Raw genomic sequence first — 25,470 nt, 5'->3', positions numbered from 1 at the left:
TTAATCAGATTTGCTCTATGTTCTCAGTGGTTATCAAAGTTTTTAATCACATTGCATTTATGTATTTCAGGTACCCTGTTGATGAAATAGGTTCTATTAAATAAACCCCTAAAAAATGGCTACTCCTCCAGAAAAGGCACAATGTGTATCGTGGTTTATTGAAACAAAATTGGATACACAAACTACAGGATAACTTCAACTTCAATTCAAAATTAATGGAGACAGGGACAGTGTTGGATAAAGGGAGGAGTGGACGACCAAGAACATCTGAGGAAAACATTGATGGTTTAAGACAAGCCTTTGATTGTTTGTGCAACTAATGGTGCCCATATAGAGGTGTATTAAATGAGGCAAAAAACTTCAATATCTACTTTTCATTTTGTGATAATTTCCACAGATTTGTCTATCCATTTGCTTTTGTAATAAATCTGTTAAATTGTAAAGAGACTTTATGGACTTCCTGTATATCTGTTTCACACAGGACTACAGATGCCTTTTTGTTTTTTCTCAGGAAGGTAAAGTCATGACCGCCCTTGTCTGGCTCTGAATGGTTTATACCAATGTTCTTGCACTAAACCGAAATAACTCCTCAAGCCTTAATCTAACCAACCCAACCAATGAAGGTAATGAGTACTAGTCAATCAGGGATGTCCTGCTATAGACAGACATTGATGCAGCATTGACCACTTCAGCTTGTTGCTGCCTCACATCAGTGTCTCCGTTATATTGGACAGGACAAGACTGACCTGTTAACAAATATATGTAAATGACAAAGCTGGAGCTTTTCTGGATAAAAAAGTACTATAATGTTTACATTTATTAACCAGTTTCAATGAGTCATGTTATAGTTAAGAGTTTATGATCTACGTGATGTAAGAAAAAAAAGTTTTGTTTTTCTTTTAACTTAATCTGTGTAGATAATCAACCCTTTAATAAAACACCACTCATTGAAATTGGTCGAAAAATTAAAACATTACAGTAATATAATGCTTTTTATCCAGAAATAAAGAGGCTTTTCCATTTACATGTATGTGTTTACAGGCCAGTCTTACCCTGTCCAATATCACATTGATGTTGACGTGATCCGAAGGCCAGTGCATCCTGCTCTACTCTTCTTTGATTGACTTATCCTGATATTCTTACCTTGACCCTACCCCATCACATTCCTCATGCCTAAACCTGAACCAAAACAAGAACAGCCCATTATGTTATTTTAGTTTATAGCCTGCTTTCACGGTGCATATCCCTAAATTCCTAAAATGACTTTAGAACTAACTTACTGACACAAAAAAGCATTTAGTGAGGCTGTTTTTTGTAATGTACTGTGTCTGCTGTGCATGATGGGAGTTTGAGGATAAACTCCTTAAGATGCACCATCTCATTTTCAAGAGGGTCCTCAGGCACAAAACAAAAGAAATATATAAGATAGAATAGAATAGAAATGATAAGTCAAATAATCCAACAACACAAAACGATCAACAAGGACACACACACACACACGAGGGTTCTCCCAACATCCCAAACCACACCTACAACATCTGTTACAAGTGAAATAGAAAAAAAACAGACCAGATAACATTATGCCAAAACACTGGGTCTACTTATAGGGTAAAATATGGGGGATGGTCCCACCATCACGTTTCATATCATTTGCAAATATTTCCCAGGGTGTTAGTGGAGTTTCAAAGCCTCTCCACACTGCCAGAAATAAAATTTGTTTTGATGAATTCCCAGACAGTGCAGAGGACATGACATCCGTGTCCTCTGTATTAGCTGGAGTCCTGGTGGTGACATGAAGGAGATTTTAAAGTATTCATACAGACAATGCACACTCCATAATTAAATACCTACATACACCTGACAAAATCACTTTCTTAGATCTTTAATATAAAGAAATTAAAAACCTCCAGTTATCAGCACAAATAAAGGCCTCTACCTGTAATGCAAACACTCATAAAAAGTTGTCATATTTTTTGGATTATGCAAACATGGCCCACTTTAATGTGTAAGTGGTGTCAGAGTCAGTGGTAACTCTGCCTACAGCAGCAGTCAAAAGATGTACAAACTGTCCACACACACATGCTGTACATGCATAATTTTTATAATGAGCTGCTCATCTGTAAGCATGTATTAATATATGAAGTGAACGGAGCAGCATGTGGTTGTGTGTGTGTGTGTGTGTGTGTGTGTGTGTGTGTGTGTGTGTGTGTGTGTGGGAGTGTTGGTGATGGGGGGGCTCTGTCTGTGATAACTATCAGTGACTGGGTTAGGGCGAAGGTCTGTGATATCTCCCGGCCATCGACACACAGTGTTGCTGTTGAGACTCACCTCAGAGTCACCCTCTCTTCCTCTCCTTCGCTCTCCTCTCCTCCCACCTCTCCTCCGCTGATTCCCAGGGCGTCTCGGTGCAGTTGTGTTTCACATGCAGGGTGTGTCTAGATGGCTGCTGCAGTGTGACCAGCACCCCACCTCCTCCTCCCCTCGAGCCCCTCTCCTCCCTCCCTCAGATCCTCTTCTACCCTTTCGCCCTCGAGTCTCTTTCTTTCTGGACTCCTCCTCACGTTCTCTTCTCCTCCCCTCCCCTCTCCTCCTCTCTCCTCCGTGGCTGCATCTGACTGCACAGGTCTGTTTGGCATGCAGGAGGCTCCTGAGGCCTGGCGCGTCTAAAGGGCAGGGCGCCCAGAGGCAGGAGACGCGCCCTCCCTGACAAACACCATCCACCCCAGACCCCGAGCAGCTCACAGAAACCACAACACCGGCCGCGGCTCCACATCCAGGTCTAGCCTCATACATCTCCAAACCCGAGCCGCACGTCTGAAAGTAGGAGCCATAACCCCTGCTTATTTTGAGAGCAGATTGCTCATCTGCTCTCAGGTGTTAAATGCCATGCGTATGGATCAAAGGATCTGCCTGGAGAACTGCATTAAGTATGGATTGGCCTTCTCCTGTCCTGGATGAGAGGAGACAGAGGAGACTGTTGGGAAACAATGATGAAGATGAAAATAATGAAAGAGCATTAGGACCACATGTGAATGATTTATTTTTAGGGCCACATGAAAATTTTATTTTAGTTAGGGCCACATGAAAATGAAAAATGTCACACTGAGATCTTTAAACTTGAAAACCTGACGTCATTATCAGAATTCTGACTTTAGTTTCTCAGAGATCTGACTTTAAACATAGAGCTCATACACTTCACATGTGACCCCAACTCAAATATATTTTTCACACGTGGCCCTAATCCTCTTCTGTAGAAAATAGTAGAGATAGTTGAGGAGGGCTGGAGGACAGAGAGTGCTGTGGAGGTGTAGTAAGCCAGTGTAAGACGGAAGCTGTCTGTGTGTCTCCCTCCATCCCTCACTCTATTATTCCTACCCATATTTTTACTCTTTCAAATGCATTTACATGTGCTAAGGTATTTCCCCCGGGAGCGCGACTCCAATTCAGGGGGTAAGATAAGCCATCAAAGTCAGTGACAGAGAGGGCATACGGGTGACTCAATGACAGGCTGAGTGGAAGACAGTCAGGAGAGCTGCCGTGACTTGTGCACACACACACACACACACACACACACACACACGCACACACACGCACACACGCACACGCACACACACACACACACACACACACACACACACACACGCACATTGCCACAAATAGTACACAATGATTTTCATCTGCACAACCGCACCTTTACTTCTCTGTATAAAGACTGAACTGCTCAGAAAAGAAGACATAAAGAAGAAACCAGGGTTGTTGCACACTTATACAGTACATACGGTTTTGCACGTACAATGGCATTTTCTCCCCAACAACTGCTCTTGTTTAGTATGCGCTTCCTTTGGTCTTGAGGAGGAATGATCCTCACTCTAATGAACTAGGGCCTGCCACTTGAATGTAAAACAGGATTTAACCCGTCTTCAATGTCAGAGCCCCTCCCTGGGGCTGCTTCAGACAACACACACAGACACACACTCGCAAATTCACAGAGATGCACACACACACAGACAAGCAAGCAAACCACCAATGTACACACACACACACACGCACATACATGCACACACATGGTGATGCATGCCCGCATATAGCCTCTCATAAGTGAGACACTTGCTGTGTGCTTTCTGTGCTGTTGTGTTCATTTCAGATGAATTTACGGCAAAGTCCATTTCGAGTTACGTCCTGCTTCATGCCAGGGTCACTCTCACCTACTCCACCATTTACTTTTTTATTAAGGATCAATATTGTTGTGTTTTATTGTGTGTTTTATTGTCCACTCCAGGGATATGCAAGATTGCCCAGCTGCTTTGCTGGTGACATATAACTACTCACAGTGACACAGACATCATTTATATTTATTCTGTTGCTGATTCGTCCCTTGTGTTTGCTATTCTTGGCTGAGTGTTGTTTGAATTTATATTAGTCTCACACAGATAGTGAAAGGCTGCACATAAACGCCTGAAAAGTTGATGTTTTGTAGTAAGTAAATGCATGTTAGCAACAAATCTAACATATGCAAATGTAGTATAGAACAGAGATGATAACAGGCATCATTGCCTGTATCTGTTTAACCAAAACTATCTGTCTCTGTATCTGTATTTGGTTAGAAGACTTTTTATTGTGCCTACAAAGCATCAAAATGATTTAATACTGGCGTGTATCTATAAAATTTATTTCTTCATTCTGTAGTTTTCATCTTTCTCCCTCTCTTTATTTTTGCTAAGTTATGTTTTATGAATGGAAACCCACCAACGCCTTCCCCTTTAAGGCTATAATATGTAACTTTTCTGCATTAAAATGTATAAAAATGACAAACATGTTATATATTATGTTAAGTTGTGTACCCACATGATCCCAAACGCAATCCACAATTTATTCATGGTAACAATGTGTTTTCTGCAATCGTTGCTAGCTGGTAGCTATAACTTACAAGAAAACAAGATCCATTAGAGTGAGGAAGGAAGTCGGTAAACGTGACTAAACGTAACGTGAATAAAGCTTTAATTTTATCTCTGCTATGAACATGATTTCTGCCTGAGTCACATCAGATAGATTTACATCATGGTTGTTTACCAATGAAGAAAACAACTCCCATGAGCCCACGCTACTTATCAGTGTCATCAAACTACATCTTTTTTCATTATTTTAATGTAAGAGAGATCTCTAGACAAATAAATTACATATTGTACTTTTACCTGGCAGATATTTAAAAATCAGCAACCGAAGTAAATGTTTTATAACCTGAGGTGATGTTTTGCATTGGAAAAAGACACATTATAGAAGAATAAAAATGTTCATCAGTTGAAGGGACTAATTCATTAAATCACTGATTGTTTAAGGTAGGTGAAACTTTTTTTAACTATGCTGAGGTAATATTGGAGCTGACTTTTTCCGATTAATGTTGAGCAACTTCGGACAGAAGGAATATCTCTTTCCCTTTCATTATTTGTGCTTTCTCAATTAACCTCTGCAGACTTGGGTGCATCCCTGATGTGGAACAAACTTAATTACCCACATAATTTATTTGAATCAGACATGCAACCATAGTCAAGTATGTAAGCCATAACTTGAATCTTGTCAATTCAATATATCTTAATTGTTGAATTTATGTGCTGCACAGAAGCAAGAAAAAAGAAACAACAAAGCCTTGAGTTGTGCTCCTCTACTGGAATATTTTATTGTTATTGTCATCTGTATCACTGTTCTTTTTACATTTGTTCATTTTATTTGATGAGTGGGTGGGGTATTCACAAAGATGGCAAGATAACGTTAGCTTCACAGTGATGGGCAAGGGGTTAGCTATTTAATTAACCAAAAAAACAAAAAACAAAACAAAAACATACACACTTACAGAAGCAAGCGCACACTCACACAGTCATACACACACAGTAGACCATTAAACACCCGAGGATGTGCGTACTCGCACGTTTGAATGTGACAGCTACAGTATGGGTGTGTAGTGCACATCGGATCTGAACAATTAGATTTTTTTCTTCTTTTTTTTCCCTGTCAGACATCAGAACATCAGAGATTTGCACATAAACTGAGTCCTCCTGTCAGACAGTCGACCATAATCTCAATCTGGAACCAAAAAAAAAACAATGTACTTACAATGTCTGTCATTATGGCATCATTTTGAAGCTGGATTTTATAGATTCTGGTGTATTTTGATCACATGATAAGACCAATTTGAATGACTGCATTCCAAAGTGCTGGAGGATTATCTATTGTTCATTTTTGAGTATTTGCACCATTGATTTTTATTGTGTATGTGTGTATATTTGACCATCCTCACATTTAATTCGTATGGCTGTATTGACACTAATTTTTTTGTTTTCAAATGTTAAAATAGAGCTGTGATGATTAATCAGTTACTTTTCAAATAGTAAATTAATTGCCAACTATTTTGAGTATTTTTTGTTTAAAGAAATAAGCCAAAATTCTCTGATTTCAGCTTCTAAAATGTGAATATTTTCTGGTTTCTTCACTCCTTTATGACAGTAAACTGAATATCTTTGGGTTCTGGACAAAACAAGACATTTGAGGACGTCATTTTGACTTTGGGAAACACTGATTAAGACCAAACAACTGACTGATTAATCAAGGAAATAACGGACAGATTAACTGACAATGAAGATGATTGTTAGTTGCAGCCCAATGTTAAATATCCCATTTTGGAAGATTCCTAAAGGGTATCCTTTAGACAACTGTCAAATTGTTTGTGACTCCCTTCAATTTAAATGCAAGACAAAATATTCTGAGCACAAATTTAAAAAGCTGTTATTTCCCTTTTTTTAATATAAAAAGCGTTCTGTATTTGTTTATTTTTTCAGTCCTGAGAGGAATTCCAATCAATCAGTGTGAAACAGAAATTTAAAGTGTTTTATATTTCCACTTTTTAATCTAAAACTTTATTCCCAGTTGACTGAATTGAACTAAAACTCATATCTGGCTGTTCTTTTATTGACCTCTCTGATGGTCATCTTTTAATGACCACATGTGGTCGTTTATTTCTCTGCCTTTTTTAAATGACCATTTATTTTCTCTACTACACTGTGGTGGTCAGGCTATGATATTAGTGACCACTTTTGCATTGTTTTCTGTTTTAACAGGATCACACAGTGAGTGTTAAGTGATGCAGTGCTTTGAGTTCACAGCAGAACAAATTTCAGTAAGTGCTCAGAAAAACACACACACAGAGGTTTAAATGATAATAAACACTTCTGTCCAGCACCATCCCCCCTCTCCTAAAAACATTTTCAGAAATATCTTTTTTTTACGAGAATATTAAAAAAAAAATCGGATGTTATTGTGCATCCAGTAAAACAATGTCATTCTGTCTGTTTAGACATATTCTTCTACGCCATCTTTCCATCTGTTTTATCTGGCAAAAAAATGTAAAAAAAATCAATAAAAACCTTCAGAAATAAAAAAAGAAAACAAGAATATGGCTTTCATACACAAACCGCAGCATCACACATAATATACTATAATTAATACTCCGTTAACAAATGACCGTCCTATGATCAAACAACAGAAATAGCGTCCTGTCTGCATTGCATTTTCTTCCCTTATACATAATGGAATGTCTGGGACGACATTATTCATATTTTTGTCCCAACAGTGTGCTTTAAGTATGGCTGACTGATGAATACTTGTTTTTTTTTTAATTATTATTATTTTGAATCTCAATACAAAAACACCAGAGGGCTGTCTCCGTCTATCTTAAAGGAAACCCCCGTAAATCAAAGTCTCACCTGGATGATTTGTGTAATACTGCAATAATAAAAATTTATATTCCAAAGTCCTTCCTACAGACGAGTGTCCGTCTCTTTCTACTGGCTTTTAGGGTTAATTGGGTTAATTGGAATGACAGTGGGGAGGAGGGTGTGAGCTGAGGGTCTTTATGGTTTTGTCTCTATGTACAATATGGCTTCTCTGAGTGGAAGAGACACAGAAATCAACACAGTCATCTAGAGAAAGACACAGAGCAGAGTTCATTACGCAAAGTCTTGAGGGACAACCAGTCAAAAGTTTCCACGTCCCGTTTTCTCCAAGAGTCACTGTCACTTGTCCACAGTAGGCGGACGCGATAACTCCCTGTGGCAGTGACTTGTCACATATTTTAGATCACAGTTATTCAACTCATTGTCCAATTAGTAATGTCCTTAGAGGCTTAATGTCCTGCCACTCCTGTCTCTCCTGCCCTTTTCAACGTCTCTCTTTCTGGTCTGTCACTCTGCTCTGTCCTTAATTTCCATCTTCTTCTCGTCTCAGTCCTCCTCGGAGCCCGCGGCCCCCCTCAGTCCGTTCATACAGAAGGGCAGGCCGGAGGAGAAGGGGCTGTCAGACGGGGAGAAACCGCTGAAGGGTGGCAAGCCGGCCAACCGCTGTAGGTGGGGGAAGAAGGCCGGCGGGGGTCCCTTGTGGTGGTCCGAGCGTAGCTGCAGGCCATCGCTGTGACCCACGCTGTGGTGGTGGGAGGGGGGCAGCTCAGGTGGAGCATAGCGGATGGTGCTGGGGGCGTAGAGGCTCTGAGGGCCCTGCGGGCCGAGGGCGAGGGGGTGGAAGAGGACCCGCCCCGCTGCGCCGCCTGCAGCCAGTCTCTGGAGCAGCTCAAAGTCAGGGCCGCTACCTGCAACGCCGCTGCTCCGACTCGTCACCCCCGACCTCTCATCGCGGGGCAGCGGGGAGGACACGGACATGGCTGGGGACAAAGCCGGAGACGGGGGAGTGAATAAACCTTTAGGGGGGGCCTCGCTGCTGGAGGAGGAGTCAGGGATGGGGGTGGTGGGGCTGTCGCCGTTGAGGCTGCTGGAGGGTGTGTGTGCGTGTGAGGGTTGGGTGGTGTGCGAGGTGGAGGTTTGCGAGCCCCAGCGACCCCCCGTGGCCAACGCTTCGTGCTCAGTCTTGATGCTGGGGCTGCCGGGTAGCGGGGATGGGGTCACAACGCTCTTCAGCTGCTGGATCACAGCCCGTCCGTTGTGCACCCTGCCCCCCCTTTCCCCTCTGGTGGGGGTGTCTCCTCCACCCCTGCTCTGTTTACTTCCTCCCCCGCCATCTTCCTGTTTCAATCTGTCACTGTCTCCCCCCTGGTCCCACTCCGTCTCCTCCTCCTCCTCTCCGTCGCTTTCGCTCGCCAGGTCAGAGGAGGCAGACACGCTCTCCTCCGCGTGACGGAGCTCCTCCAGCCTGCGACGGGTTTCAGGAGGAGCGCCCTCAGGTTCGGACCTCAGCAGGCGCTTCCTCCTGTCCTCTGATTGGATGGCGGATGCGGTGAATTTGTCTCGGCCTTTAGTGTCGGGGTCACTCTTCCCCGCTGAGCTCTTCACTGGCTGGGAGCCTGAGGAGGACAGTAGATTTTTATGATGAGAAGAGGAACAGGCAGGAGTTTCTGAGAGTCAGCAAGCATCATGGGAAGGTAGTTATGGAGTCCAAAAGTGTGTGTCAACATCACGCAAATTGCAACATAAACAAAGTCAATGAACACTGCATCCTAAATGTGTTCTGAATGAGAGAAAAAAAAGTCTTAAGGAATCGAATGAAGGGAAAGTTTTCAAAATCGCCTAAATATGATCCATTTTTAGTGCAGAAAAAAAAGGGGTGAATCTCCCTTGAATGTTTTTTATTCATGAAAGTTGTCCTGATAACAAATAAAGAGTTCTAAGATCCAAGTGTTTGTCCAAAAGTGTTTCTTAACCGTACCCTGGTATCGCTGTTTACCTTCCTAAAATTTTAATTTGGTTGCACTTCATTTTACAGTGCAGTGCAGTAAAAAGACGTAACAAGCTATACTTTTACTGAAAAAAGACAAAAACTGGACATAATATGCTCGTTATTAGACCCTTTATTAGACCAGCACTTTTATATTAATTTCAAAAGTTTCTGACTGCCAAATTGGCACCAATCAACATAATTGTTGGCATTAATGATGGAATAAACTTAAAAATGTTAGATTTTCAGTAAAACTTGTTTTCATTAGAAATATATTGCAAGAAAACAAACCCACCAAGTCATATTGACCCACTGTGAATTTCCTTTTGCACATCCATTGTACTGCATGTCTCATGTAAAACAGTTTCTGGTTGACTGTGGACAGCCCTGAACCCAGAGAAGAAGACATGCATGAATCATTTTTTAACATGGATGGCAATGGGATTTCAGTATTTTTCAATACTTTCCCCACACTTGGATTAGTTAAGACGTTTGATATGTTATAAATGACATATTTATGAGACTAGAACAGCTGAAAGACTTTCTGCTGCCATTTGTGTGGGGTCGTGTCATGTCGTATAATGCCTGTACGACTGTGTGTGAAGCTTTCTACCTCGGGCCTGTGGGGAGCTGTCAGTGGGGGACGAGCTGACTCGAAGCCGCTCCGCTCTGACGTTCTCTGGTAGCTGCAGCAGATCGAGGGGGGTGTCGGGCAATTCTGTTCGACTGGATGGATGGAGTGATGGATGGATAGATGTGAAAGTGGAGAAAGAGAGGGAGAAAAAGGTGGACGTAAACACAAATGATCATCTACCACTTAAAACCACTTACAGCTTAAAAAAAAACACAGTAGTGCTGTGCTGATTTGAGTGAATACTTAGAGATGGAAACAACATATAATCAGCCTAATAACAACCTCCAATAGCCAAACTGCCTCACACCCTTCTAACCTCCACCTAACACACACCCAATCCTCCAACAGCCCTTATCACACACACACCAGCACTGACACGCAAACAGACAGACAGGCAGACCCCGCCCTTCAAGACACACACAGAAACACAGAAACACAGAAACACATGCGCGCACACACACGATGCTCCACTCAGCAGCCCACCTATACACAGTTAAGCTCAGACAAGGAGGAGGCTGTTGGAGAAGTTAATGAGCTCTTGTAATTACAGCACTAATTAACTAAAACACCATTCAGCCCCAAAATTCTGACATCCATTTGTTGTAATTATATAGCTTCAGTCCAATTAGCATTGAAATTCAGCCTACTCCTCTTGTTTTTGTCTGACTGCTCGCTGCGCACGTATTCCTGTTATGCACCGTGTCCGTGCGTGTGTGTAAGTGTGAACGATGCGTATATTTGCATCAGTGTCTGGGTGTGTTTGTGTGTGTGCGTGTGTGTGTGTGTGTGTGAACAAGAGGGAAATACAGGAAAAGCATATTTTGTCGGGGTTACTGCAGTTGTTGTGCCTGTGTAGTAAATAAATAACGACTTAAATAAAAGTAAAACTACATTTAGAGGGTGATTTAAACTTAAACAGAAACCAATTTTATTTAATCAGTTTCAAAGCCTTCTCTTGTGATTGTGTCTGTCAGTTTAAAGTAATGACATTAAATAGTGAATAAGGAATGCTGAAAAAAGAAACTACTGAAGACTCTGCAAGTGTAATGACTTTTACTCAAGTCTGATCAATAATTTTAAACTCAAAATGATTAAATAAATAAAAATTTGAAGACAAATGCGAAAGTTATTCATTAAAAAAAGGCCTGGTTAAAAATTCTGGTAAATTTATGTTAAATTTATGGTAAGGATACATTAATTATCATGAATTCATACATGACTACATGCATGAAAAGCATGAATTCATTCATGTAGTACTTCATAACAGGATCTCCTGCATAATTTAATGCAAGAACAATACATTAATTAATGCAACAACTCAGGAATGTCAATGATTTTCATGATTTCTGAGTTATTAATGATGTTCATGTCTTCTTCAGAGGTGTGTGTGCAGGACAAAAAGAGACAGAGACAGGCCAAAAACTTGACCAGTCAGCATGTGTTTGTAATCCTGGTTGAACATTACTTCATCATGACTTTCATCATGTTTGTGGCAATAAAGGATTATTGGTGGCATAATTGTGAAATCAATTATTTGTTTCTTATGCACATATGACATATATAATTTTTACACAACTAAATACTCAGTGATTGAAAAGGTCAAACTCATGATCTGATTTGTATCTGTATTTGTATTCTTGCAAATACATAATACCTAAATATACAGAGGGGCTGACTTTATTTGAAGGGCCACAAACATGATGAAGTCATGAAGAAGTAATGCTCAGTTAATCATGATTACAACTCTTGGAATTAGGGCTGCAACTAACAATTATTTTCATTACCATTTAATCTGATGATTATTTTCATGGTTAATTCATTATGCGTTTGTCTACAAAATGTCAGAAAGTGTGAAAAATGCTCATCACAATTTCCCAGAGCCCAAGGTAACATTGTTTCATTTGTCCAACAAACACAACAAAACCCAAAGACTCGTCATTTACTGTCATAAGATCTAAGATTTTTGCTCTGTCCCTTTAAATGCAGACTTACTTGTGAAGAAGACATGAGCATCATTAAGACCTCAGAAATCATGACGACTAAAACACCTTAGTTGTTGCATTAATTAACGCATTGAGGCAACGTATTAAATCATGCATGAGAGGCTGTTATTTTGTGTACACTCCTGATAGGTTATGAAGTGCTACATAAATAAATTGATGCTTTTTGATGCATGAAGTCATGTGTGACTTCATGATAATTCAGAGTAAAGCTCTAGGTCATGTTTGACAATGGAATTACTTTACTAAATGATAAGAATCTGTCATTTTAGCAGGAATAATAGTCAATAATTAAATAAAAGTGGATTCACTGACTATGTCTGTTTTTATTGTAAAGAAAACCCAAATTAATCTGAAATCTGTAAGACATAAGAAGACCTCTGAGTGGAAATGACTCCACTAATATAGATGACTGAGATCACTACATTTTTTTGTCATCTTATAACTTTAAATAAAGTTAATTTATCTTCAATATTTATATAAAAATTAACTTTTTAACTACTAACATTAACTTGTAATGTGCTCTGCTTTGATGTGACTGTTATGAAAGTATCCTCATCAGTTCTCTCACATGTTGGTGAGAGTGAGACTCGTCCAATAATCCCTCTGCATTTCATCATCTATCCCTTCAAAGGATCTCTGTACACAGTGTGGTGCCTGCATACATAAACTCAGCTCATATCAGCAGTCTTGTAGCAAAAAATAAAGTGTGTCTCTGCTGTGGTTGTAGCACCAACCTCAGGACGTAGTTGACCCAGATGACGTTGCGTTCGTGTGGGGCTTTGTGGTTGATGGAGACGGTGGCGGTGGACTGGATCCACAGGTAGCCTCCTCTCCTCTGCAGCCAGCGGTAGTAGCCGGTCACCACCTGGCCTTTCCTCAGCACTGGGAGGTGGACAGAGACGAGAGGGGGGAAGAGAAGAAGCCCGTTATTGGTTTGGCAGTTCATGATGATGGCAGCAGAGGGCGCCGATCACATCAGGACAGAATGAGACGTCAACAGGCTCTCCTTGATTCATCAAGAGCCCGAAGTTCAGATGATGATGTTGTGTAGATTAAAGAGGGTGGGAAAAACTTAACACGCTACATATAATCATTCGAATAACAATAACAGTTTCATCAAGTTAAATTTAAGACTTTAAGACATTTAAAGACCATTAGGAATGCATTTAAGACCTATTTCACACTGATACTAAAAAGTACATTAATCTCATAATATTAATTAATCTCTTAATGAAATCTACAAATCAAATCCAAATTAATGTAACATGTTTCATCCTTTCCACACTGGACGGTCATAGTGACAACTGGTTCCATGTTCATTTAGTTTTGTAGTTGTTTCAACACATCAGTAATACTCTTACATATTTTAACAAACATGAACAGGACTTACTTTAATAACTAAAAGAAGGCATCAGAATACTTTCATGGATTCATATGTTGTTCATATTATCTATCACTGTAACAGTTAATATTCAGGACAAAAAGGACAGGATTCAGGACAACTGCTTGTAATTCAGGACTGTCTTGAATTTTTCAGGACATCTGGTCACCCCAGCACGATCAATACAAAGTTCCTCCCAAAAACTAATTTAAAAGAGGTTAATACAACTGTTCATTTCATAATCAAATCCATTTTTAAGACCTGTCAAAATTGTATTTAGAACATTTAAAAACATTTAGGCCTAAAATTTTGATTATTGTATATAATAATAATAATAATAATAATAATAATAATAATAATAATAATAATAATAATAACAATAACAATAACAATAATAATAATAATAATAATAATAATAATAATGTGCTAAAATTGATTTTTATAGCACCTTTCAAAACACAGTCAGAACAGTGTTTTACAGTAAAGAAGGAACACATTTAAAATAAAAGCAAACTAAAATCCATAAAAGCTAAACACATTACATAAAACATAAGGAGAATAAATCTACAAAATCAATGAAAAGCCATTTTTTTTAAGCTTGATTTATAAGATGCAATAGAGTTTTACAGCCCTGGTCTCCTCAGGCAGGTCGCTCCAGTCTTGGAGCACTAACTGCAAAAGCTTTATCTGTTAAATCTGGATTTACACTGTAAAAAACAAAGAGGAATTCTCGCATTAACTTAAATATACAGACGTGAATATAGAGACTTAGTCAAGCTATTTAAACTTGAAATTTCTTGTATTTATTTTCAGAACACTTCAGAATTTAAAAACAGTTCTTCTTATTTGAAATATTGTGTCTTAAAATGACAGACTTCCCAGCATGCATTGTGTGTGCATGAGAGTCTTCTTTTTTTTGCAGAAATCATACAATAAAAACTTGCTATGTGTCTCTAATACACTTTAAGATAATTCATGGATACTTGTTTTCACAATTATGAAAACACTGCAGACCACGATGAAGGTTAATCCAGTCCCTCAAAATTCACTGAGAGCAGTTTGGCTCACTGTCTTTGTGCCAATGTTACAGCAGAGTAGCTCCAACATGAGCAGCTGCAGCTGTGAGTTCTTTGTGTGAAATGAAAAACAGACTCTTCAAAGTGAGAGGAAATAAAAGGAAACCAAAGTTTTTTTTTAAATGTTTGTCTGTGTTTGAAGACTAGTTGTTTTATCTTAATATCTTAAGCTTGTTGAATATGTTTTCTCAAGTACAACTGACTAGAAAAGTTTTTTTTGTTATGAATTATTACAAAATTATCTCAACTTATTCTTTTAAATTCAGTGAACTTAAAATTTTAACACAGCCTGGAAAATCTCTTCTTTTGTTTTTGTTTGTTAGGTACAACCGATGGTGATGCATCCAAAGATTTCATGGAGCGGAAAAGAGACGTGTGGCACTAAAAGATCTGCTCAACACCTCGGAGCTGGGCCTCTCAGGGCTTTATATGTAATCAGTAAAATCCTAAAATCATATGAATGCGACTCACAGTCCTCATGGCTCTGCCGGAGGTTTTCTAGGTCCTCTACGTGGATGAAGTGGTAACAGGTATGTCCCACAACCTCTGCTGGGGTCAGATCCATATATTCTGAGATCCTGTGAAGAAATGCAACAGAAAAAACACATTTGTCCACTCAGCAGAAGCAGGTGTATCTCCTAAACCCACCACCTGGCAGGGGACTCTGCCAACAACTCATGAAAAAACATTCAAGTGGGAGCACTCGAAAAGCAATACAGCGAGACTCCACACGTTTAAAAAAAATATGCATTTGTTCAGTATGTATTCAGTGTACATACAGCTCCACTTACCTGTTCTCACAATATGTGACCTGTAGGTCCATGTTCACTCGGAAGACAAACATTTGGCTCTCCATGCGGACTTCATTAAGCGTGGATGGAGGGAGTGTGTGTGCCAGCGCTACTAAACCCATCGGTCGACGCACCGAGCGTGTGGAGCCCGGCACAAGTGCAGGGCGACAGCGAATTCGTCCCGTCACGTGGATTACCTGACAGACGGAAGACAACAGTGGGTATTCACTTCATGCAAGGTCAGTTTTTCAGTCACAATCTTGATAATAGTTTTGAGTGATTTTTTTGGGACAAAAAAATGTCCAAATTCTCTGATTCTCAAATGAGAATATTTGTTTGATTCTTTTGTCCTTTATTACAGTAAATTGAACATCTTGGAGTCTTGGATATTTGAGGACATCATCTTGGACATTTTCACATTTTAAGGACCAAACAACTAAGCGATTAACTGAGAAAATGATCAACAGATTTAAAAAAAAAAAAAAAATGGAAATAATACAGTCTAGGATGAGATAAAATAAAGAATAAAGAATAAGAAAAGAATAAAGAAAATAATGGTAACAACAAGAGGGAATCAAAAATACACATTAAACATTTATTGATATACATCTAACATAAACAATACAAAGTCAGATTCTAAGCTAAAGAAGGCAGCAGCGGTGGTATCACAGCCATGAGTGTAGTAAACTGTTATGTGCAGCAGTCCAGTGTGAAATAAGGTCACAGCCATAAAATACACTGAAAACGACCAACTTGACACTGCTATGAAACCCTGGCAGAGCAAAACAAAATGACAAAGGTCTGCCTCTTATTTTACTGGCCCAAGAACAAGCAGGTAAATAGGAAAGTGTGAATAATGTAATTTATGCTTTCAAATAATGATAAATTATTGCACCTTGTATCCAGAGGACTTGACGTGCAGGCCTCTTTTGGTGAGCGTGGACTTCATGCGGATGAAGAAGCCACGGTCGGGAGGATCGTCAGCAGGAGAATGAGGACTGGAGGGAGCTGTTGAGGATGAGAGAAGAAGAAGAAGAAGAAGACGTAAAATAAAAATATTCATCCCAGAGGATTTGTCTTGAATTTAATTATTTTTACTTCGGTTTTGTTGTTTTGATGGTACAAAATGAGTTCAGTGAATTTAACAACAGCAATCTTCTTTTTCCTTATATTTCTCTAGGTTTATGGGAGGAGGGACTAGGAACAGTAATGTCGGACTTGGCAGCGGCAGTAGCGCCGGTGCATTCATCATCAGTATGTATCAGTATCAGTAATGCAATTTAAAGGGATACTTTGGATCATTTGATGCACAGTTTTATGAAGAACTTATTGATAGTCACTGAATTATCTGCAGCAGATGGTCAGGCCTCTCCCAGTCTGGAAAAACAGAGATAAGTATCAGCATGGAAGCTAAGCAATGAAATGCTGTGGACAAGATCGGAAACAAAAGGTTTTTAACCACTTAAAGAAGCTCCACCTTAAAAAAAAACATCAACATCAATTTAAGTGTACGCTATATTTAGAATATTTTCACTGGTATACTTAAGAGGTCCTGTTCTACCACTGCCTCGATCTGTGAGGTAGATTCTGTTATTCTGTGGCTTGTGTTTTTTAAAAAGACAGTTTGGATTCAGCAAAGTGTGGACAGAGGTATTTGGCTTATATAAATTTGGTTTCCTGTCAGAAAAGGTTTTCTAACTGCAAGGTAAAGTGGTGAAAATATTCAAAATATAGCGTACACTTAAACTGATACAGATTTTTTATGTGGACCTTTTCTAAGCGGCTAAAATTTTGCAGTTGACCCTGTCGCGTCCACAGCAGCTCATTGCTTAGTTCCATGCTGGTACTCATCTCTGCTTCTCCAAACTGGGGGCATGTCGACTGCCATCTACTGTAGTTAATACACTGACTATCGAGTACCTCATACAACCCCACATGATATCATCTAAACTATCTCTTAATGATGCTCCATAGTCTTCACCTGTCCAGGAGTTGACTGGACAGAATGTAGCCAGGTTCTGGATAGACATATTCAAAACTTCTCATTTATATGAAGCAAAGATATTGATCGAGGACTCCTATCCTCGATAGAACTGGATAAGACAAAGTTATTGTCACACCAGACACAGGCTTCAGATTTTTCCACATTGCTGGTTAAATGAATGATTTGTGAGGTGATGTTGTAAACTTGAGCACCTTAATGACACCACCTGAGGCTCTTACCGAAAGTTAAATAAGGTCTGGCAACTGTTTATTTATTTTGAACACACGTTCCCTCTGCTTGTAAAGTACGACCAACAGCCCTAACCACTTCCTTTCTCGCATTATTTTGATTTACTTAATTTACAGATGTATGTACATACATATGCCCTGATATACGTAGGTCTTCTGTACGCCGACGACACAGTGGTCCACGTATCTGGCAAATCTTATAATGCTGTTGCAAAAAAAAAAAAAAAAAGCCAAAGACTTAGAAAAAGTATCAGCTTGGCTTGACACCTCCTGTTTGACACTAAAATCTATTAAAACAAAATCTATCTGTCCTTCCATTAAAAATCTACCTGCAACAGAGTCACTGAATCTTACAAGATGAGCTCATGGAACAAGAACACAATCAAGTATTTCGGGATAAAACTTAAAATCATGCTAAAAATATTTGTAAAACCATTAAGGCTAACCGGAGCTGTTTTAAGATGATATGAAATTGTTTGACTTTTGACTGCACCTCGCGTCCCACGGTTTTAACAACTTGGTCTCGGGCCAGTCTGTATCTAAATCTGTTGAGCGTCTATGCAATTGGAGCTTGTCAATTTCGAAAAAAGCAAATAAGCTACCATCATAGTCTCATTTTAAGTACATACAAGAGTTTAAGTTTCACAAACTTCATTGATCTTCATTATGTAAAGCTTGTATTTAAACGTTGAAGCGGACATGTTTCTCAGCCTCTCTCTGAACGCATTAAGAAACCACAGAGCAGATCCACCGGAGCAGCTTCAAGTGGTGACTGTAAAGTTACATTCTGTAAAACATTGTTTGCTCTGACAGCTTTTTCTGTGAAAAGACAAAAGTCTTGGAATTCACTACCCGGTCACCTGAAATCTGTTGCACCACTTTCAACAGAAATACCAAATCCTGGCCAGGAATAAACATGTATTCATGTTTTGTTTTTCAGCATAATATCTTTAAATATGTGCTTTATTGTTTTTTGCGGTGCTCAGTTTTTACTCAGTTTTATGATATTTTGTTGTAGTTTACCATCATTTTACCTCACTGTTTCAATCTCAGTTTTCAAAGAGGCCACAAACACTATGATACTGGATTGTTCACTTTGTCTACATATACTGTATCTGTCCCTAACAAACAAACCACAAATAAAACAAATAAATTGTGTATATATGTAATAGAATGTATTGATGCGCTGTCTATATCAGATGTCCATTGTTTTTGTCTAACTTTGTTTTTAAATTAAACAAAACATTTGAATAATATCATTTATTTCAGCTGTCTCTGTAAAAACTGACAGAATAATCAATACCGGGTTCGGGGGTACCAGCCAGGGAGGAGGTGGATGCAGAACTGGAGGCGCTCTCAGGGGCCGTGAGGCAGCCGGCCTCGGCCCTCAGGTGCGGCCTGATTCCCAGCCGCTCGGCCATCTCGACGTGGTCCGCTGGGTGGATGTAGTCAAACACACTGCTGCCGGTCAGCTCCACCTGAAGAGAAACACACACGCTGATCAAGAACAGAAGCTTAAAGCATTATAACTGAATACACACACACACACACACACACACATGCAGCCACACACACACAGAGGAAAAATCAATATATGTTATGACAGGAAAATGAAAGCGCTGCTCTGGGTTACAACTCAACAAGGAGTGTGGAGGTTGTAAGACATTCCCTCTCTCTCTCTCTCTCTCACGCACACACACACACACACACTCATGCACATACATTTAAGTCCAGTCTCAGAGGAGCAAGTGACTCCAGTATTACACAAATAAAACCAGGGGAGATAAAAATCAATTGTATTTGCTGATTAAAAACAGGTGAACTCCAAGTATCTCCAAAGGTCACATTACTATTCTTCTTATTCCCCTCGTCCCTCCCTGCTCCTTCATTCAGTTACAGTCCATCCCAGCAGGCATAAAGAGCGACGCAACAGCTCATACAGCTCTATATGATCCTATCATCATAATGCATCATAGTCGCATCTCTAATCATTTAAAGGTAATAGTGGCGCTGCTCTTGCATGGCATCCATAAAAGCAGCACAATCGGAGCAGATGTGATTCCATCTGAAACTGTATAAATGAGTGTGTGTGTGTGTGTGTGTCTGTGTGTGTGTGAGGGAGCATGCATGCTTACACACATATGCAGCTTCTATTACATCTGTGACTGTGTGTGTGTGTGTGTGTCTGTGCATGTGTGTGCCAATACCATTCCATCTGATAAAGCCGTGGCTGCAGCAGCTTCACACCCTTGTCTGTAGGACACAGCCATTTATTACCGGATTAGAGCCATTTACTGCAGGCTTTATGGGAGCTTCAGCAGGCCCTCAAGGACATCACAGCCGGAGGAGAGGAAGGACTGGGAGCGGGGAAGGCGGGAGCGGAGGAATGAGAGCGGTGGACGATGAGTTGAAGGAACAGTGAGGGGTAAAGATGGAGGAAACCCCACTGAGTGAGGAAGGATGAGAGAAGGGGCAGAGGTGTCTTTGTCCCATGCAGGGGTTAATCTCTCGGGGGAAGCCCTGTTTTTTGTAACTGTGCCACCCGTAAAAAACATATTATTAAATGCTAGACTTGATAGGCACCATATGGACTTATTTCCCCTACAAAATGAAAAAAAAATATGCTTTTACCAGAAAGAGGCTACGTATGACATATTTTTAAACTTTTTTTTTGATACTGACAGTAGAGATTAAGACAAGAAATGCATGGAAGAAAGATGTTCAGCATGAAGAAGAGTCCTTTTCAAGGCCTCATCAATTCAAATACTGAACAGAGAAGGCAAATGAAATGTGCGTGAAAAAAAATGCATGTACAAGTGTAAAGAAACAATTTTCTAAGTCTTAAGACTCTCCCTGTTTATTGTTCTGTTAAATCTTGTTACAAGCTAAATATATGTAAAAGAAATATTGTTTTAGTATTTTTATATCACAATCTCTCTTTTCTCTCCCTGTAAACTATAAAAATATTATTTTAAAACTTGTCTTGAACTCCAGGGAACAATTTATCAATTCATGCTTGATTTTATAAGTTCTGTAGTAACTGTGGCTGACTTCAAACTGCACTTGACCATTAGTTTGAAGGTCATTGTAGCCACGGTGACAAAGGGAGGGTCTGATAGCAGAGAAATATCATAGTAGGACGTGCATGTTTGTATTTCAGTTGGCAACAACATTGTTCACATTTCTAAACAATTTGGTTGAGGTGAAGTGCATTAATTTCTCCCTCAATCTCCTTCTGCTGCTGATCTGACAACAGGTGTGGGCGGTGTGGGTGCATGCCAACAGTTTTCTGCTTCAAGTCTGCTCCATTTCTCACTACAGCCAATATTGTCCTGTATTCACTAACTTCACTAACAATTCAATCACATCTGAAAGATTTGACTGAATTCCTTTTATAACTTTATCCTGCCTACACACTCCCTTTCATTCTGAAGTTGCTTACATTTCAGAAGATTAAGATACGTAACTTCCATTTCACTGTGACTTTAAATCAGCAGTAACTGGTTTTTTTTACCATTTGGGGAGAGCAGAGAAAAGTTATGAACATAACATTGACATATCATATGCCTATTTACAAATCCAGGAGTTACAGAGCATCATTATCATTCATTTGGAGTCATCTTTCTGGCCTCTTGATGATGGCCACCTCTCTTCTAGCTCTATTTTTGGTCTCTGCCAACTTAGAAGTAAAACATCTGCTCTTATAGCTGCTAAATGCTCCACTATGTTCACCAGCTAGTAGCTATAGCGCAAAACACTGTGCTGCAGCACTGCTGCACGTCAAATGCCACTCCTAGCACCAACAGAAAGTGTCACGCTGCATATTTCTTGACCTCAAAAGCTAGTCTCTCCTCATCCATTGCTCTACACACACACACACAAAAGACAGCAACAGCAAGAGATGAGAGGAGGAAGTCCAGCTGCCATGGGAGCAGAGAAGAAGAAGAGCTGCTGTGGGAGCCAGCATGTACACGCAGGGAATGACTGGAGTTTATTTATTTCATTTTTGCCTTGTGAATACAGCACAAGTGCAAGTGAAATGGTTAAAACGAAAGTGAACAGCAAACAACAAACTAGTAAATTACATCTGCAGCTGGGCCAACCTTGTACTCAAGTGCAAAACAGCCTTTTCTCTAGAAAAATGTGTTTTTTCAAGGGCGACGAGGTGAGAAATGGGACAGTGGCATGAAGCGATGGCGGCAGTGTATTTTGGCCTTAACTGTGTCTGTCTGTTGTTTAGTGCTGAGCAAGTATACAGTAAGTTTTTAGAGCTTCCTTCACCGAAAACAGCTGAATGTTGTGGCCCAAAACAACACTAAGATTTTAGTGACACTGAATCAAAACACTAAAGTTGTGGCCAGACTGCTAAACAATGAGCTGAAACTCACTATAAAGCTCCATAGAGCTGATGCAGATGCAGGTGATAATTTTACGTAGGTTCATCACTATGAGCTGCTCTTTTCACATTGTTTTCACTTTGTCTCTCTCCTTGAAAGCAGCTGTGGAAGATGGTTGCCCACCATAGAGTCTGATTCTGCCTGTTAAAAAGATTTTTTCCTCACTACAGTCACCTCAGTACTTGTTCTTGGTGGGAAAGATCAGACCTCTTTAAATAATATCATGAAGAGTACGATCTGGACCTGCTCTATATGCAAAGTACCCTGAGATAACTTTAACTAATTAACTGAGATTTGGTGCTATTTAAATAAAATGGACTTAACTTGACTCATTTGGTACATTATTATTCAAAAAAAACATTGACTATAGCTTTCCTTTAAGTTGCTTTGTCACAGTGATTAATCACAGATACAAACCAAGTTGATGGTTACAAGAAAAAGATGAACAAAATTAGTCCTGAATTATTTTCTTAAGAAGTATATAAATTCCTTTTACTGCCATAAAACATCCTCTAAATATAATGGTCCATAATGTTCAAGGCCCTTAAAATAAATATCCTATGGCATTAAAAGCTTCACAACACCCTGAATGTAAAGGATAAGTGTTTCTTTCTGATCTGTCTTCTGTTCATTATGCAGATGTAACGTCAGCAGTGTAATTACTAGGTGCTGGATTCTTCTGCCGCATTCCTTTTGATTCTGACATCAAAACTGACTCCTTCATTAATGTTTTAAAAATTAAGAGTTCATGTCTATGCATTAAGAGGCTGGATATTTGACAAGTAAATGGCTTCTAGAAATGAGGATGAACCTTGCTTCAGACACCTGTATCTATCTATCTATCTATCTATCTATCTATCTATCTATCTATCTATCTATCTATCTATCTATCTATCTATCTATCTAGCAAAGGGAATTCTTGTTGTTTTTTAAACTAAAGGACTAAATTTACCTCTGCCCACTGAACACTGGACCAGGCCATCTGAAAGAAAGAGACACAATCCTCCTGGCCCTGTGGTATTGGAAAACAAGGTAGAGAGACAAACAGGTCCTTATGGGCTTTAGCGGGCTTAAGACCTATCCGAATAATATCACTCCATCAGAGGCAGGAGGGAGGGATTGAAAAAAGATCAGACAGAAATGAGAAGATGAGAAAGAGACGGAGCGATTGAGAGGATGAGTCAGGCTCAGACATAAAAACAGGTATAGAATGTGGCGCGAGGGGGGAGACGTGAGGAGAGACCGAGATCATTCAAATCTCTCCCAGTGTGTGTGTGTGTGTGTGTGTGTGTGTGTGTGTGTGTGTGTGTGTGTGTGTTTGTGCGTATGCAAGCACACGGCGCACCTCTGTTTCTCCGCGTATGTGACTAGACTGTCTGTTTTTGTGTCTTCCGCACGTCATTGTGTGTCATTGTTTGTGTGAGTGGGTTGTCTGTCAGTGCATCTGTGTGTGTGAAGACATGCACGTGCACGTATGTATGGCAGTGTGGTGGTGGTGGGGATGAGGAGGGAGGTGGGGGGGAGGGGGGAGGAGGAAAGGGGGAGGAGGGCAGCAAGCAGGGGAAGGAGAGACATGATATAAATAATAGCAGGGGGCTTTAATATGTATGAGGCATCCGGGCAGTGGTCCACAACACACTCTCAGCCCTCAGCCCTCCACTGACTGATGGGAGAGGAGAGAGGGAGGGAGGGTGTAGAGGAGGGGGGGAGGAAGGGGGAGCGGGGGCTGCATACTAACCATTCCCAGATCAATTCTCTCCTCCCTTAATCTACCATCCTTCCTCCCTTCTCTTTACCCCATTTATCCCTTTTCTTCCTCTCCTCCTCCCAGCCCGTACGCTTTACTTCTCCATCCTTCCACCTTCTTTGGCCCTTTTGTCTCCTCCATCCATCCTTCTGTCCTCGCCTCCTCTACCACCTCATCTGCTATGTGGTGTTCCCAGGTTTATCCCCCGTGCTTCCGGCCTGAGAAGAAAAATGATACCTGGGGGCGTCGGGGGAGTGGGCGGCAGGCTGTGCCCTTGGTCAAGGAGCCTGACCTGGGCTAAGCCGGCTAAGCAACCCCCCTGTCAGGGGAGCAGCCCAGGGTGTAAGCCAGGGCAGAGGGGTCAGACGGGGGGGACAGGAGACGGCAGGGCAGGGGCGGTCCTTAGGGGCGACATGCCCTCTAAAACAAACCACCAGTTACACTTTTTCACTCAGAACATCGTTTATTTGTCTGTCCTTCCTCTCCCCCGTGTCCACCGCCTCCACTCGCCAACACATATTGAAGCATTTTCGTCCTCTCCCCCTCCCACCTTCTCTTCCACTCTTTTTGTACGTTTCTCCTCCTCATCGTACAGTATGTGTCCATAAACTCCTTCTCACATATCCCCCCCTAACTCATCTCCTCAACTCCTAACTCCATCTGCCCTTTTGGGTTGCCTGTCTCTCTCATCATAAACCCCCTCCATCCCCGCTCGCTCTCATCTTTTCAGGAAGGTAAACGCCGAGTTGTATGTTCAAGGTTTTGAACGTAATCTTCGATCATAAATAATTTCATTAGAATGCCGACGGCTTAGGCCCTGTTTGAGTAGATGTGATGGGTTAGGCCATCTGCTCAGCTGATAAGAACAGCTCTGTTTTATTAGCATCTCCACCAAAGCCTCGGCTGTCTTGTTTACCTAGGCAATCCCAGGGCGAATTTCATTCCTACTGCACATTTAAACTCTATTTACACACTCAGACTCTCCCTCTCCTCTTTACCACTGTCTCCCTTTCTCTCCTGTATTCCTCTCCTTTGTTTTCTTTCTCTCCTGTAATTGTCTGTCTTGTTCTATATGTTTCTCTCTGTCTCGCTGTGTCCTCCCTTTTTGTTCTGTCTTTTGGCTTACACCTCTCTGGCTTACTGTTTTGGCTTGTTATCTTTTAATATTTTGACCTTATATGTTTTAATCTGTACATGTGAGATATTAACGCATTTGTCTTTGCAAAGTGAAGACCCAAGAAACTCCAAGACAGGTGCAAACAGGTTCCTATTTTTTTTTTTCAAGCCTATTGTACGTAAATCAAATACTGACATGCCCATATGTTCATTAAAAGAGTTACTGGCCACTATAATCATTCCTGTTCTCCAGACCAGCTGTGAAGAGATCACTTGTTAATGTTGAGAATATGCACCTATCTGCCAACGCTGGTGTTTCCCTCATCAACAATGTAAGTGCATATCTGAGCTTTTGGCAGGACAAAGATACTACGTGGTATTA

The 25,470-nt window shown here is 40.4% G+C and overlaps 1 protein-coding gene across 2 annotated transcripts in view; it reads right to left on the bottom strand.

Annotated features, from left to right (window-relative positions):
* Nucleotides 1-6,476: 6,476 nt before the first annotated feature.
* Nucleotides 6,477-25,470, bottom strand: part of npas1 (neuronal PAS domain protein 1) — a 98,137-nt gene continuing 79,143 nt past the window's right edge. For both annotated transcript variants that reach the window (XM_084716911.1, XM_084716910.1), the window contains 7 exons: nt 19,132-19,306; nt 16,492-16,604; nt 15,597-15,793; nt 15,277-15,383; nt 13,083-13,230; nt 10,325-10,437; nt 6,477-9,340 (listed from right to left, as the gene is read on the bottom strand). In XM_084716911.1, coding sequence (XP_084573037.1) covers nt 8,271-9,340; nt 10,325-10,437; nt 13,083-13,230; nt 15,277-15,383; nt 15,597-15,793; nt 16,492-16,604; nt 19,132-19,306 — 1,923 coding nt within the window. In that variant the 3' untranslated portion in view covers nt 6,477-8,270. The remainder of the gene's footprint in view (nt 9,341-10,324; nt 10,438-13,082; nt 13,231-15,276; nt 15,384-15,596; nt 15,794-16,491; nt 16,605-19,131; nt 19,307-25,470) is intronic.

Source organism: Lutjanus erythropterus, chromosome 4 (genome assembly GCF_056507025.1).
Source record: "Lutjanus erythropterus isolate fLutEry1 chromosome 4, fLutEry1.hap2, whole genome shotgun sequence".
Lineage (NCBI taxonomy): Eukaryota > Metazoa > Chordata > Actinopteri > Lutjaniformes > Lutjanidae > Lutjanus > Lutjanus erythropterus.
Note: the sequence above shows the minus strand (reverse complement) of the source record. Positions and strands in the feature narration are given on the sequence as shown.